The sequence below is a fragment of the Styela clava genome, chromosome 12 (genome assembly GCF_964204865.1).
Source record: "Styela clava chromosome 12, kaStyClav1.hap1.2, whole genome shotgun sequence".
Lineage (NCBI taxonomy): Eukaryota > Metazoa > Chordata > Ascidiacea > Stolidobranchia > Styelidae > Styela > Styela clava.
This window is the reverse complement of record NC_135261.1, coordinates 17,715,765-17,731,689: the sequence shown is the minus strand read 5'-3', so window position 1 is coordinate 17,731,689 and position 15,925 is coordinate 17,715,765. Positions and strand designations below refer to the sequence as shown.

The 15,925-nt window shown below is 35.4% G+C and overlaps 2 protein-coding genes across 2 annotated transcripts; one reads left to right on the top strand and one right to left on the bottom strand.

Annotated features, from left to right (window-relative positions):
- Window positions 1–2,032: 2,032 nt before the first annotated feature.
- Window positions 2,033–7,734, bottom strand: LOC120329378 (popeye domain-containing protein 1-like). Its single transcript, XM_039395986.2, has 6 exons — window positions 7,547–7,734; window positions 7,223–7,424; window positions 5,219–5,367; window positions 3,838–3,946; window positions 3,066–3,197; window positions 2,033–2,400 (listed from the first exon to the last, which is right to left on the bottom strand). The coding sequence occupies exons 1-6, from the start codon at window positions 7,681–7,683 to the stop codon at window positions 2,257–2,259; spliced, it is 873 nt and encodes a 290-aa protein (XP_039251920.2). The 5' UTR covers window positions 7,684–7,734; the 3' UTR covers window positions 2,033–2,256.
- Window positions 7,735–9,226: 1,492 nt separating this feature from the next.
- LOC120329371 (popeye domain-containing protein 3-like) lies at window positions 9,227–15,609 on the top strand. Its single transcript, XM_039395979.2, has 7 exons — window positions 9,227–9,615; window positions 10,444–10,578; window positions 11,139–11,230; window positions 12,323–12,431; window positions 12,745–12,856; window positions 13,055–13,231; window positions 15,434–15,609. Exons 1-7 carry the CDS (start codon window positions 9,238–9,240, stop codon window positions 15,463–15,465), a joined length of 1,035 nt encoding a protein of 344 aa, XP_039251913.1. The 5' UTR covers window positions 9,227–9,237; the 3' UTR covers window positions 15,466–15,609.
- Window positions 15,610–15,925: the final 316 nt, after the last annotated feature.

The window sequence follows — 15,925 nt, the reverse complement described above, 5'->3', positions numbered from 1 at the left end:
CTGAGATTAGGAATAGTATTTTCTTCAAACACAGAGGTGAACTTTGTGGGTTGAGGCTAAAGTTGACGAGTTGAAGGCTGCTTCTCATCGAAAAAATTCAGTGCTAGTATATTTTGCCACCGTTACCGAAATCATGAACATTGTCGATAAAAGCAGTAATGGTGGGAAAAAGGGGGTGTCTCAAAACTGGCGTGCCCCAATTGTCTCACTTGCCCCACGTGTCTCACTTGATATGACACAGGATGAGGGTCAAGTCAAAACTAATGTTCACAAATAGGGGTCCGAGGCCAAAAAAGTTGAGAAACCCTGGTCTATTCTATGGTACCGTTGCTGGTAAATTTAGCTGTAGGTGTATTACGCAATAACACCGTTTTGACTAGTAAATATTACTGAATGTTCAATCTTGAAATGAGGCCCTTCAACTACAACTTGTATACAATCAGACAGTAAGACTTGATTTGCAATTTGGTTCGAAGCCAAGCATTAGAGAATTGCTCTCTTAATTCCGAAGAGGAATGATGCACGCCGATAAAAGGTGGAAGAAAATAAGAATAGATTAGTCCTAATAATTACCCATTCCCTAGATCCGATTCAATATCGCAATAGAGATGTTGGCTACCTACAAGTGTGTCACCCGAGAAATGTAGAATCGATAAAGCATAGAAAAAAAGCTATGACAAATTTTCAGTGTGACTGTCTAATCGTTTGTGGGAGGTAGCATATATAGGCATATATAAGCCCCTCCCCCTCCCCCCTGCGTGTTGCCATTTGTCTTACTGTAATTGAATTGTAGGATCGTTAAACGAGTAGCTTCACTAAATTGTTAGGTTATATTATAATTTAGTCCAAACGTGTCTCACAATAAATTCTGTTACGTAAAAATATATTCTAGTTCTCGAGCGTAGATTATAAAATTAATTCAGTGAAGCTTCGCGGGTCGGATCTGGCCCGTGGGCCGTAGGTTGCCGACCCATGGGCTACGCGAACTATCTTACGGACAGAAGTCCAGAAATCCTCTCGTGTGTGGTTATCGCCCACGGGATTCAAACCTGCGAATGCACGCAGAGTACAGTAATCAAATGCGTGATGCGCCAGTCGCCGAACAAAAACTTGTTTCGTGAAATCGCCCCTTTTTCACCCCCTTCTGTATCGTTTTCACACACCGGGGGCGATATCGCCCACTCTGGAATCACTTGTTTAGATGGTAGTATCTTAGCTGTGTAGCCCTCACGAATGAATATGAGGGTTTTGGTAGAGGGACCTGATTGTGGATTGTTCCCCTGAATATTTTTCAACATTTTTTGTTTTTAATTTTAACATTGACAATATTGACCACAACTATAGGCTAAGTTTAATATACAAATTATTCAAATGCTACGTTCGTTGCACAAGGTGCTGGTGGGGTTAATGATGACGATAAAAATCTTTTTTGTAGTACACTTGAGTTTCTCGAATATATATTCGCATCCAAAAGTTTGGGAGCAATCAGAGTTGACTGAACTATTACGACATCTAGCCTTTTAAACTGCGAAGCTAATCCATATAGCCTACACGTACATAAATTTCATCAACGTTCTAAAATTGATAAGAATTGAAATATGGTTCGTGATATAGAAGGGTTCCCCACGCGGTTTCCGACTTGCTCATGTTTTTTAATGCATTTCACATATTCTTTTTTGAATTTTAATTCAGCTTTAGACCGAAGTTGACATAATAAAATACAGCAATAAATGTCGAAACCCTCAACACCACTTTGTCCTGGTTGCAATAAGTCGATGGATACTCCCGTAGTGTGTGTACCAGGTTAGGCCATCATTTTATTACGATTTTCCATATTTTAGTTCTATTGCGAGTTTTGGGACTGTCTGTGTTAGCCTCGTGAATATACCCCCGCCCATAGGCTTCAGTCCCTTTGCACAACTTGATATAAAGTAGGCGAACAAAATTAGTTACCTCCTGTGTTATTTTCTTTGATAAACAACGTTTAAAAATAATTAAAAATCCGATGTTGAAATCACGGCGCAAGAATAGATTCATTTTCCAATTTTTTTTTATTTAAGCTAAAAACATAATTCTACAAGTTGAAGCTACAATAAATAGTGTGAAACAGAATGCTACTTTATAAATAACACAAAAGATTAAATACTATGTCAAGAGCATCAAAAACGTGTCCCGGTCAAATAACTGTGTCACGTACAAGAAAGGTTTCGTAAAAGTCCATTGCAATATAAGTAAATTCACACAAATATAAGCTTTCTAATCTTGTTTATTATAAATGTAGTTCGGGTCTTCATCAGCAATTCCTTGTCTTATATTAGTGACTGAGATGCTGTCGACTTCTTCGCATTGATCAATGTCTTTCAGATTTATTCGGTAGGAATTCAGTGCAGTTTCTCGAATCTATTTATGCAATGTTATTTGTGGTTAGAAGCTTGGATTGTTAAAAATGGTTCTAAGAAAATTTGCGCGGGAAATTTCGCCGTAGGAAATCTCGCTGCAGGAAATTTCGACGCATAAGAAAATTCGCCGCATGAAAAACTGCCACAAGAGCATTTGGCTGTAAAACAAGTATTTGTGATAAAACAGTTAGGTTTTCGGAGTACCTTTTTATTTAAAAAATATTCGTTATTTAAGAGCAAACCCTAACCCTATAAACCTAACTGCTTTTATCACAAATACTTGTTTTACAGCAAAATGCTCTAGCGGCGATTTTTCATGCGGCGAAATTTTCTGCGACGAGATTTCACACGGCGAAACTTTCTGCGGCGAATTTTCCGGACACGTTCAAACTAGTGCTTCTGTTTTGCTTCAATATACGCCAGCATAGCCGCCAAATCCTATATTTTGAACTTTTTTTTTTATAGGATTTTGTATGTGGACGGTCGCATTATTTTTTCCCGACGGCCGCAGGTTGTGCACCGTTGGTGTAGATTAAAAAATGAACGGCTTATAAAGATCATTCAAACATACGCATTTCGTTAAACGATTACAGTAAATTAGGCCCAAATTGAAAATGAAATTTTTTACCTCTGTAGTTATTTAATAATAATGATAACAACTTATACCTTCGACAACACGTCTTTTCCTCGTATATATTGGAAAGCAGTCATCAAGTCCGAATTAGCTTCAAGATAATATTGCAATTTTTCTCTATTCCAACACAAGTAACTGCAACGATCGACAGCTTCAACAGTCACCTTAAACAAGATTATAATTAAGTGATTGGGCACGCAAAACGCTATGGATCGTTACTACCACAGGAGAGCCGCATCAGAGAGAAATTTTTCTCGACAGAGTTTCAAGTCAATTCATGCTATCAGCATTATCAAACATCTTAACGCTTTTTTCTTGTAAATGGAAAGTGAGCAGAACGGCATTAATGTCGCTAGAAACGTATTTATAAATTTTGGGAAATATAATGATTACGATATCACATGTGACTTTATCATTCAGAAAATTATTCGAGAATATCTGTATTTGGATCCTTCCAAAGTCTGCATTGAATTTAGCATAAGATAAACATATCATTTCAATCATTACTAGAATACACGAATTTGCCTCATTATTGAGTTTTTCAAAAATAGTCCCAACTCCCAACGCTCCAATTAAAGTTCATCAATGTTGTTTGTGCCTCTCGTTAACCAGATTTGGGTACTATTACGCCAATTTTCAGTAGTATATATGATAAGTTTTAAACTCTAATGATATAGTTCATACAGTACCACTGTACTGATCTGAATGAAAAAAGATGCAAAATTGCAGCGCATCCAAATGGAAGTAGTTTAAATCTATAAAAACTAAAATTTATTGAATGATTTTATAAACAATTATATATACCTGAAAGATTTCACCACGTTTGATTTTACATCCTTCCCATTCAACGGAATCAATCATTTCGCTTTCGTTAATATCATGAAGAAATTGGCCGCGAAACATGACTCTCATTCTATAGTGAAAATCATGAATAAATTCACACCAAATATAAAACTCTAAAACCTTTTTTTAAACACGAAAAATTCGGCGCTCCAGAAATGTGTGTACCAATATGGAGGTAACGAAATTTGTTTGCATACTTTATATCAAGTTGTGTAAAGTGGAAGCCTATGGGCAGGGGGTATATTCATTTGGCTAACACAGACATTCCCCGAACTCGTAATAGAACTAAAATAAGGAAAATCGGAATAAAATTATGGCCTAACCCTAACCTGATACACACACTACGGGAGTATCAAAAATTCTGCCTGACAATACTCTTAGGAATATATAAAACTAATTCATAACCATTGAGCGCATTCTCAGATAATTTATTAACTGTCAATCATATAACAAGTTTTGATTCTCCCGTCAAAATACAGCTGTCATGTTTTGACAACAGAGTACACGGTCGATGGACCATGTCTCTTTAATTTTGACTGCATATCATACAAAAAAAATCTTCAAATCGGACCGACTCAATATGCCGTAAATTTTATAAATTATTCATATTGTGGAACATTTTTTGCATCATCCAAAAAAAATCTTGTAGATATTGTCCAATTTAGCAATGACTGCTCTTTTATTAACGTTTAAAGTTCAAACCTTCAATTATACAATCAAATTGTGACCAAGTTGTGGCATTCAAAATTTCCCGAATAAAGTTTGTCGATAAAAAATGCTGTGGGTGTTATTAAATTTCGACAAGAATCTTATCCATTGATGTATAGATTAGAAAACTTTTGATCCAAAAGCTTTTGCGCAAGCGTCACTATATGAACTGCATATAAACTACAGAACGGTGTATTCCCATAATTTTATTCCAATTTTTCCTATTTAGTTCGATTACGGGTTCGGAGACTGTCTGTGTTAGCCAAGTGAATATCCCCCTGTCAATAGGCTTCCGTCCACACAACTTGATGTAAAGTACGCGAACAAAATTAGTTATTTCCATATTGGTACACACACTTTTGAAATTCTCAGAACGAAACAAAAATAGTTATTACTATTTAAACAATTGGTAGTTGTTTGGGATTCCAGAGGCGTTCAAACTATTTGTATGACGCATGCGTGATTTTTGTCTATTCAGTTTTCTACAAGCCGACTGAAAACTATCACTATGGTATGTATATCATCAACATACTTAAACATAAAACTTATTTAGTAATATTAAACATCATTTATTATTATAAAATGCAAAATCTCAGGACGTGCTATGCAATATATAACTACATATACCACTTACCGACCAGTTACTAGAATTGATACTCTCTCATCGACAGAAGTGCAGCCTTCAACGGCATATTTATCTCCTGAGTGTATTTTTACCAGTTTGCAATGATGTTGCATCAGAGTTTGAAAATCTTGTCGAGTGACTCCAAATGGCTGGAATACCTAATTGAATTAAAAAAAGATATTGCTTTAGGGGGAACGTGAAATATTGAATGCTCTTTCATCTGTCATATAGTCAGTCTCTCATTTGCTTTGCTTTTATATGACTATCAGAAAACCTATGGGAGACTTAATCGTAGACAATTGTAAATCGTGCTAATCGGAAGCAGTTTTAAGATCCCATTCGATTGCTAATAGTATGGTTGCTCAAACATTTCCATTTGAGTCTTCAGACAACACCTACAAGCATGCTGACGAATCAATCATTTTTGGAGTCCCGTTCTTCCCATGACATGCAAAACAATAGCTTTACGTCGATCAAATTGTTTGAATATCCCTACGGGCTGTATGTTATGTAATATCGACTGCAAAACGATTCTGTGTATGGGTAAAGTATGAATGAACAAGATTGTGCAAAAGCGATTTGCAAATGAATCAGTTTGATTGCATAGCAAAGCTGATCAAACACTCCGAACATTCTCAGATTATTTCCAGATATCGTAGGGAATTAGGTGAAGAACATCATCTGAAAAGCTATGTAAGCTTTAGAATGAAGATACTTTAAAATGTCGTTTTTAAGACGATTGTCAGAGTTGGCGATCTCAGAATCTTACAATATTTGACTACATAGTAGCAACTGTTTTAGAAGTTGCGAGAAACCGTTTTTACGCGAAATAGAATTTTCGTGATTAATCTTATGATTAGTAAGATAGTAGTTTGCCACTTATTGTACCACGATGATTTTTGAAAATTCGACCACCTTTACTGCGTCGAAATTGAATGAATTGCAGCAGAATTAGATTCTGGTCTGCTCTGAACGAAGTCATAAATCGCGACCACCAATTTTAATTATGTATGCAAATTATGGGACTACAATGCACCGCTTGATCATGATATCATGCAATGTCATCATTGGTTCAATATGACTATAGTATATATTGATTACAGAGATCAATAAGTTTTGTTGCAATAAAAACACTAAATGCCGCAATATTGATGATTCAGTTTATTTGAAAAGAAGCAATTCCATTAAAGGTAAAACGTTTGAGACATTGATCAAATCTTTTATTTTTATTGCACATCATATAACTGCAATGCTTATTGTGTAGGCCAGCAGAGCATAATTTTTTTTGTTCTGCAGCACACTGATAAGGTCTGAATTATGAAGTTGACACTCGCTAACTGGTTGGTGGGATTTACATGAAATGATTTAGAACTTAAATTATATGTTATTTTTCATCAAAGCCAAAAAGATGATTCATTTTAGCATGTTAGATTAACGATTGATTACGATGTCGCATTGGCGGTTTTACAATGTCGCGTTCTATACGTCTCGAACGGCGCGCGATGGTGAAGTAGAATAAAAGGAAAACCTAACAAGGAAAAACTTTAATACAACATAAACAAAACTTGTCCGGTAAGGTACACTTTGGTCTACGCACTTGGATGGGATGAATATTGTGGTAATATATATGACTAATCGTTTCAAAAAATATTTACCATATTATTCTTATATGAACTTTTAAAATTATTCCCAGATTCATATTACAACTTGGTTTGAATGCTTTACTTTATTTAGAAGCAATAATTAATATTCATATCGAACTTCATATGAACTCTATATCACGAAGGCGGAGTGTGAAATTCAGTGAAATATATTATCACCTTATAAAAGTGCAAATTGTGAAAACGACCAGTCGATAGAGTTGAAAAAGAAGTCATGGCCCTGAAGTTAAAGGTCACATTGAGGTCACGACCTCTTGGATCTTGATTTCATGTAACTGGTTACACATTAGACTATAGTATTGTGAATAGGAAACGAGCAGTGGAACTCTACAAAAAAAAAATGAAAACGTACCTCGGCAAATAATATTTCCAAATCTTTCGGTAGGCCAACTCGTCTCATGTTGTACAATATATAGACAAGCTGCGCAAAGTTTTGAATGAAAAACACAGCTCCCCACATCAGAATGTCCCAGGTGCACCAATATAGAGCTCCCCACAGCATGTACAGGAAAATACCTACGATGAAAGAGGCACGAATGACCGGAGCATAGTACCTGTAACAGGAAAACAAGTCTAATCTTGATATCATTTTTCATATAGCCGCTATAATATATAATCACGAATATACCAAGCATCTATCATTACACAGTTATTTAGCAAGGGTTATTTTACTTACTTGAATGCCTGTGGGACCAAGAAAGCAACTAAGAAGGCGGCCATAAACAGATGAAAAATGGGGCTTTGAACTTCGGACCAGTGCTCACAAGTAACACGTTCAAAATATAAGGCATCTTCTGATCTTCGAACCTCCATTCTGCAGATATAATCTATGAACTAAGCCTTTATATTGTGCTAATAAAGATTATAAAATAAAATGTCTTAATCTCAAAATATTGTGTACATACATGACTCAAAAAACGAACCCATATATTTTTTAATTACAGTACGAAAATGATGACAATTTAATCAATACTTGAACTTCTGTTTGTGTATGATTGTGCCTAAAAGTTTTAGTAATCTGGAATATTTTGCAAAAAAGTGATGTTGTTTCTAGAATATGATCCAAATGACCTGGATTCTGTTTTAGGTCAACGTATAGGTACAAAGTCGTATTTTTACTAACTAAAAAAAAATAATAAACGTTCAATTTGATTTTATTGCGAACTATCAGTAATCATATATAAGTTTTACTGGTATTCACTGACCTTTTCTAAAATTTCTGAACTTAACGCAAGTCTTGATTTATATAAATGTTAGTCATGAATAATTCCATATTCTCCACCGCGAAAGCTACACATTAGGACAATACATAATATATTCATTGATAGCACGAGCACAGGAAATAATACACCTTAATATCTGCAATAATGTCAGGCTGTCTGGAGCAAATAGAATCGCAATTCAGCTTTATGATATGATTTACAATCCTGTTTAGCATTCGACAGCAGCAGGCATTCTGTTAGCGAGACAGTCTTCTCTATTTTCGTCGCCTCTTGAGGATTGGAAAGGTCATATCACACTCCAAAAGGCTCTTAGGGGGCAATTAGCAAGATCTGCTCTCGCAGTTGTCCTGCGTTTTCAGCTAGCTGTCTTCACGCCAAGTTTGTTCTGTCGTTCGACTCGTTTATACAAATATCAGGGTGCACGCATTCGTCGAATTTAATTATCGCTCTGCTATAATCAGATCCCAACGCCGTGTTTTCAGGATATAGTTGTTCAGTTCACTTTTCAGTAAAGTTATTTTGTGACCCGTGAGTGTAGATTTACAACAACGCAGCAGCGCGCAGATATATAGAAGAATGGTATTTCATTACAACAATGATACACTTTAAAGAATGAAATCGAAGGTTGATCAATAAATATACAGCATTAAATCATCTGCGCCAATACGCAGAGTAAGCAGCAAATAGCAAATGATTAAATCGAGGCAATGCATTCATTAGCGACGCGCGGGTAGTACTTATAATATTTAATTTCCAATTCAAGAAATTCGCGATAAAGTCTACAGTAAATGTACTTGATTTTCTGGAAATATGTTAGCTCTGCAGTTAGATATATGACAATATACGTCGACGAGCATAAAGCGTGTACCCTCGATCTTGTTTATTTGTCGAAGGCCGAAAGACTGATTTTTCAGAGTGTTCTTTCACTTTTGAATGCAACTAATGTTGGTGGCCTTCTGTTCTATTGGAAGCTTTATTCTAGCCTCATTCTATTTTCCGATTTATATGTGTTGCATTAACGAGAGGCTTAATTGAAGGCAACTTTATATATATATATATAACAGTATTTGCATTTTCCTCAAATAACGTGACAGCGATTTTATTCACAATTTTTCTTTAATTTTTATTTTAAGGTTAGTCTAACATGGCGGCAACGGGGGTAGAAGTTGCTCCCCGTGGAGACACACCAGGATCTATATTTCCCGATATTACCACGATTGGGTATTCTGAAATTGTGACCACCACTGAAGTCGGAAACTTTTCGTCGTATGGACCCAGAGGAGACACATGGGAAGAATGTATTTATTGGTTCAAGACAATGCCCGGTTCTTTTTTCCAGCTGGGAAATCTATTTCTTTTGATGATGTTCATGGCTGGTGGAACTTCCGTAACTTGCGCTGTTTTCACTCATTTTTTGGGGATTCTGTCTTTCACCAGCTTTATACTATGGGCATACATTGATGCCTGCTCTCTGGATATCATGTGCTGGTCGGGCGTGATAATTTTAGTGAATTTGATTCAGGTAAATATATTTGCATTTAAAGATAACAAACTAACAATCAACTTAAATTTTGTCTCACTATTTACACTTTGTCATCATTTCAATACCATCACGATTCCAACTAATACATCTGATTTTTTTATCAGGATACCAACTTGTTTTAATAACATTAAAGCATGAAAGATACTCTGTCCGTGGCAAATATATTGATTTTATGATTGGCATCAAACCTCGATAGACATATGTTATGCTGACGAGATCGTCCATTAAAAAATATGTGGCTCGCACAAAACACATATCGCTGCATCATAAATCAGGGAAATTAGGCCCGATATAAACGCGGGCATAAACAGACAAACGAAAAACTTCGGATAGATTAAAAAAAGATAAAGTTTTACAATAACATCAATTATAAATCGAACAGATAAATTTGATGAATGAACATTTTCCTTGCTTAGAGAATGTGAAGATACAATTATCTTATAGATTGAATACCTACTTCTATCGTGTATAATTTAAAGTTGAAAAAATTTCGTTCGAGAATGTTGATTAATTTTGTGAAATATCTGTGTTGCAGTCGGGATTATTTTCTAATAACTTAAAACAGAGCTGAACACAAAAATTCAATCTCATCATGGCTTGAAAAAGATTTATTTTGAGTAACAAAACAATATCGGTTATCAACTTAGGCACAGTTTTTGAATCAATTTTACAAAATAATGACATTGAAATCATCGTTCGAAAAAATTATTTTATTATTAATTCCCAATTTTTTGTAGTGCCAAATAGATAATGTTTAGCGATTGACGATTCACAAACTGAATGATATCAAATCCTTCAATATTTCAGCTGATTATCACCTGTAGAAGATCACGTCGGATTCAGAATATCATGGGAAAGGATGGTATGGGCCATTTACATAGCATTCGCTTTTCCCCATTCGGAGTACCTCCAAGACTCTTTGTGGAATTAGTCACGTGCAAGGTAAGATAGAGTTCGCTCCTTCCAAATGAGCATGACGTCATACGCAGCTGTTAATTGTAACGGCGAATCAAATGCATGCAGATGTGTAACCTATGTCGACGCATAATCCAGGAAATATCGTGGAATATATATCAGGCTTACACAAAACCAAGCGTTTGTCGATTGGTGAATTCTCGATACGAGACATCAAATGTAACAGACAACATGCATGCATAAGCCCACTTATATTTAATTCGTCCTGAAAGGTAATTTTAAACCACTTGGGATCATATTTAAATTGTAATCCCGCTTGAACTTAGACGTGTTGAGATATATGAGTATAAATCAAAGACATCGTCCACTACATTATATATGGCTTAAAAAATTAATAACTGTAATTCAATATGTAGAAAATTGTTAAGAAATATAACTCAAAATGATGAACATGATTTCTTAAAAATATAATATTGGACTGTGTTATATTTTTCGATATCAAAGAGAAAGATCGCATATTAAATGGTTAAATTATATCATTCCCAAATCATAAATATTATTGAAAATACATTTATTTCATTTTTAAGGGATGTGAAATAACACATATGGAAGCCGGACAAAATTACGCCACGGAAAACAAGACACCGATTGATAAGATCTCGTTACTTCTAAACGGAAGGTTGGTAAACATGTTATAGCGAGTTAATTAAACGATTTTCCAGGAGTCATATTCTTGCACTTTTTGGTGTATTTTTACTCGACGAAACGTTACATCCTTCACTCTTTTTAATGCAACTATGGTGTGCGGTGTACCACACTATAGCGTGAGACCCCCCTCATACCTGTTCTATAGATGTTTCCGCGACCCTTGACCCAATAAAAATTCTCACTATACTTTACTATTGCAAACGTTCGGATGCTTATTTAGCGAGCGTTTTGGAGAATTGACACCTACCGTCTGATTTGCATGATCAAAATCATTATTTTTATTAAAATATACAACCACGTGCAGCTTACACGTAGCAATAGCTGATTTTAGCCTAGTCTATCGCAGCTTTCCCGGGACTAATTTTTGATTATTGCAACTAAACTAAAGCTCATCGGAAGACATGATGACAATTGAAATACTTCATTTACAACTAACATTGGAAACACAGCTAAAAACTGACAAATAACTCGCAAAACTGCAAAAACGAGGCAATGTTATAACCATGATTGAATACCTGTCTGAGCGAACGAAGTGTCTGAGCGGCTTCGAAAATTCAAATTGTTACGTTTTCGTTGACTTTTTGCTAATTGGTCATTGTTACGGAAGTAAAAACGGAAAAAGTGCTCGGGGAAACATTCATAGCGTGACGTCTACCGCTGCATTTTCCATTCTTTATGGATATCATTTACTTTAATTAACACTACTCCCAGACTGAGACTGGGTAGACGATATATGGCGGTAAACCTCACGATATAGTAACAATCATTTTACTCCCTGCCTAGACTATTTGGTATCAAACACTGCGTATTAGTCGTAGTCAAATAATGGTATTTTAATGTAAGTAAACATATATACACAACAGCAGTTTACACAGAGATAAATGAGTAATCATATGTTCACACTGAAAAAGCGGGTAAAAAAATCTTTGACTTTCGAAAGTTTCGAGTTGTTCAAGCAAGACTAAGGCTCGTGGGCAATTTAGATATTTTTGGAAACCTGACTAATTTACATAATTCTGATGTTTTGTAAATTTTTACTGATCTGATAAAAAATATTTTTCAGAATGAAAGTGCTTTGCAATGGAAAATTTCTTCATTACATAACACAAGACACATTTATTGATTCTCCAGAATGGACTGTAGCTGAACCAGATTCTACACGATCGTTCAAGGTTGGTGGTTTCAACGTTTCCTTTTTAAGCGCTAGTAACTCTAAAATAGTCTATCGGAGATACCGTAATAAAAAATAACGCTTTTGACTTGTTATTTCTAATCACTGTGCAATAAAACGGCATTAATTATAGAATCATATTGCTCGACTTGGCAAGACTCTATTTGGGTGAATTTTATTTCAGTTCGTTTTCTCCATGATTTCAGTAATGCAATGAATGACTTTGGACAGACACATATTAGCTACTGCTAAATTTTCAAATCAGAAAAATAAACAATTTTTCACCTGTACAATTATACTTCGTTTTCATTTAGGTGACCATCACCTCTGACGCGGCTTGTACGTATATATCATGGAAACGAAAAGGACTGATTGCGCTTTTGTCGAAGCATAAAAGCCTCAAAAAGATCATGTACGCTATGATTGGTAAGAAATAGCAAATGTTTTTTGAAAATTTGAAAATGGAATGTACATTTTGAGGGCATGGAGGTCAATCGACCAAATACTTTTAAGAAAAACGATCGAATATCTCATTTTATAAAATTTATTAAATTGGTGATACGGATTGTTTCTTTTACCCTTTCTAAATCACCATTTGAACTAAGCTTGACAAAATCATTGCAGCGAAGGATGTCACAGCAAAATTCTACGACTTGAATGACCGTTGCATTACGGAACGCGGATTCCGATATGACATTCGTTTACCATGTGTGATGTCACTACCTGAAGACGTAGAAAAACGGAACAAAGCTTTCGTTGCGTCTCATTCAGCACCTGGGACACCTGGCTTGGATTCGGAAGGTATGTTGTTACTAAACAATTGACCTGATTCATCAGATTCCTATTTTATCAATATAAAGAATTAAACAATGATGCGATAATCTGATAGGCTATATATTCAACATTGAATTAACTAGTCGCATAAACTGTGAACAACAAGTCTGCCTATATATTAGTTTCATAATTGAGGCAGCTTAGCCAATGTTTTTCCTGTTAATGCAGAAGTTTATACCAGTTTTTCTGCGGTGTATTCTCCAAGAATTAGATGAATTCACTAATAAACATGTTATAACGTAGACCAGCGGTTTCCAACCGAGGCCAACAGAGCAGTTGGACGGGACCACAATGCTAGGCGCAAAACTGATTTTACTTTCACTTAGCAGGAAAACTCCCCGTCCTTCCTAGTTTCATTGCTTGATAAGGTTATGTCTAGGGCTGGGCATTTCGAATCGAATATTCGAATCGAATCGAATAGTAAATTATTCGAATCGGTTCAGAGCTAAATTTCGAATCGCCGCCATCTTGTTTTTATCTTTCCGCTAATGGTCGAGGTGAATTCCCCAATTTTTTTTCATTAGAGTCATATTTTTCAACGAAATTCTAACATATGACTATTTTCTGTAGTGAGTTATTGATAAAACGTGTTTGTTATTCTGTGTGAGCGCTCAGTAATCTATCTATCTGGGTGATTTAATATATGTCTTCGGTAATTCATGTGTTGGGAGGACCAATCACTATAATAAAATCGCTTACAATTATATATTTTCAAGTATTCGAGATTCGATTCGATTCGAAAAATATTATTCGATTCGATTCTGAAATCACAAGGTATTCGAAAATGCCCAGCCCTAGTTATGTCACAGTGTTTTCAATTTGTTGAGCATGAATTGTTTATACACAATGGGATTTGGAAACTACCAATCAAAATAACACAATATATACCCCTAGACTAGAATGATAAACATACGGGACGGACTATGAGTGCTAAAACCCTCCGTCGGGGGTCACAAGCCATAAAAGGTTGAGGACCACTGACGCAGACTTTAACGGCACTCCTGGCTTGTTTATGCTAAATGTCAATAGAGTAATTTCTAAAACTATATTGTGTACGCACTTAGTGTGTAATATCATCGATCTATTTCACATTTCTTGTGATAATCAAGATTTTCAGGGCTATCCATCTTACAGTTTACGCTGTACTAGAATGAAACACCAGACCGCTTTCAATACCACAAAAGTCTTCATACCAGTCAATTCAATTTCATATAACATCCAAATGTATGCAGAACACAGTTGAGGCAGATTCCACATATGCATTGCATAATATGCGATGGCTGGAATGAAAAATCTAAATAAATTTGAAAAAGATTTCAAGGGTACTAAAAAGTGAAAGTCCAATGAAATTATTCCAATTTTAAATCAAACCATCTGATTGGGTTTTGTACGTTTTCAGATTACTTACAGATTACAGATGAAAGAGTAAGGGGTCAAGTTTGATTTTATAAAATTTATTTAGCGTAATATTCGCCCTTTCGCAGAGAGTGGTTTCCTATGATCGAGGGAATTCATTTTTCGCCTCAACTTAGTGTTCGGTTGCATTGAGCTGTGAATTTTAAAAATTCACTAATCCAAATTGTTTCAATCACAAAAAGCTTTTTATACCACAATTCGGTGTGAAACTGGTCGAAGAAACATGGTTAATGATGGCATCACACTTATGGGCCACACATATAACCTGAATTGTTAAAGATTCGTGAAATAAGGCATTTGTCGGTGAGGCGATAAGTCTTATTAAATGTCAGAGTGACGGCTATCTGACTCAAAAGACCATATTTGATTGTATCGATCTGGTCCCGAGTTGGAATTGAATTATTTTTTTTGAACTATTTTTGAATTTGATAGAAGTGAATATATTTCATGAAATCATTACTTATAATTAATAGTCTAAAGATATTGCTTATAATCGCGATTTTGAAGTCACCGACAAAGATTATAACTCGCAATGAATTGTGCTAATTAAATAAAATATATTTTATATTCGCAAACAAAGGTAGAGAACGTCGCAAACATACCTACACGTTTTCAAATGATAAAATTGGATGTAAATTTGGAATTGTCGTGTATATCACGTTCCGCCTAAATCAGAATAACGAAATTATAGCAAAGTCATTCCGGACTTAGCACTTTTATAAATATTCAACTGCTTATCATTGTTCATTGCAGATCATCAGAGCACCACACAACAAGCTGCTTGAAAGTCATCATCATGTCATCAATCTCAAATACCATGCATCATATTTTTCTGTAGGAATCTTCGACGTCCATTTCATATTTTATCATAAGAAGCTACATTCATTCCCAGGCTCACACTAGAAACTAAATGCTTAACTCGTTTTTATGACTCAAAATTTAGGACGCCGACATCGACAAAAGAAACTTGGGAAAACAGCGGCCGCCAAATATGCGAACATTTTTGCCAGCAAGCTCCGTGCCCGAGTTAGCATGAGAGCGATGCAAAGGCCCGTCGTCAAGGTCAGACGGGAGCCTCTGAAAGAAGAGGGCTAAAAGAAATAGAGATCTATAATGTTAATATCCCCTCCAATTATAAATTTTTGAATGTGCTTCAATTTCAAATAAGTTATACGAATTTTCATTCAATTTGTTAGGTATTTTTCTCTTTCGGTGTTAAATATAATATTTATGATATAGCGGAAA

What these genes read in the sequence shown, in the direction of transcription:
- LOC120329378 (XM_039395986.2), bottom strand. Translation starts at nt 7,683, where the DNA reads ATGGAGGTTCGAAGATCAGAAGATGCCTTATATTTTGAACGTGTTACT. An exon ending in TGGAAATATTATTTGCCGAG is followed by an intron (nt 5,368 to 7,222) that starts GTACGTTTTCAT and finishes TAATTCAATTAG; the next exon opens with GTATTCCAGCCATTTGGAGT. An exon ending in GAAAAGACGTGTTGTCGAAG is followed by an intron (nt 2,401 to 3,065) that starts GTATAAGTTGTT and finishes TTGCATAAATAG; the next exon opens with ATTCGAGAAACTGCACTGAA.
- LOC120329371 (XM_039395979.2), top strand. Translation starts at nt 9,238, where the DNA reads ATGGCGGCAACGGGGGTAGAAGTTGCTCCCCGTGGAGACACACCAGGA. An exon ending in TTTTAGTGAATTTGATTCAG is followed by an intron (nt 9,616 to 10,443) that starts GTAAATATATTT and finishes TCAATATTTCAG; the next exon opens with CTGATTATCACCTGTAGAAG. An exon ending in TCGTTACTTCTAAACGGAAG is followed by an intron (nt 11,231 to 12,322) that starts GTTGGTAAACAT and finishes AATATTTTTCAG; the next exon opens with AATGAAAGTGCTTTGCAATG.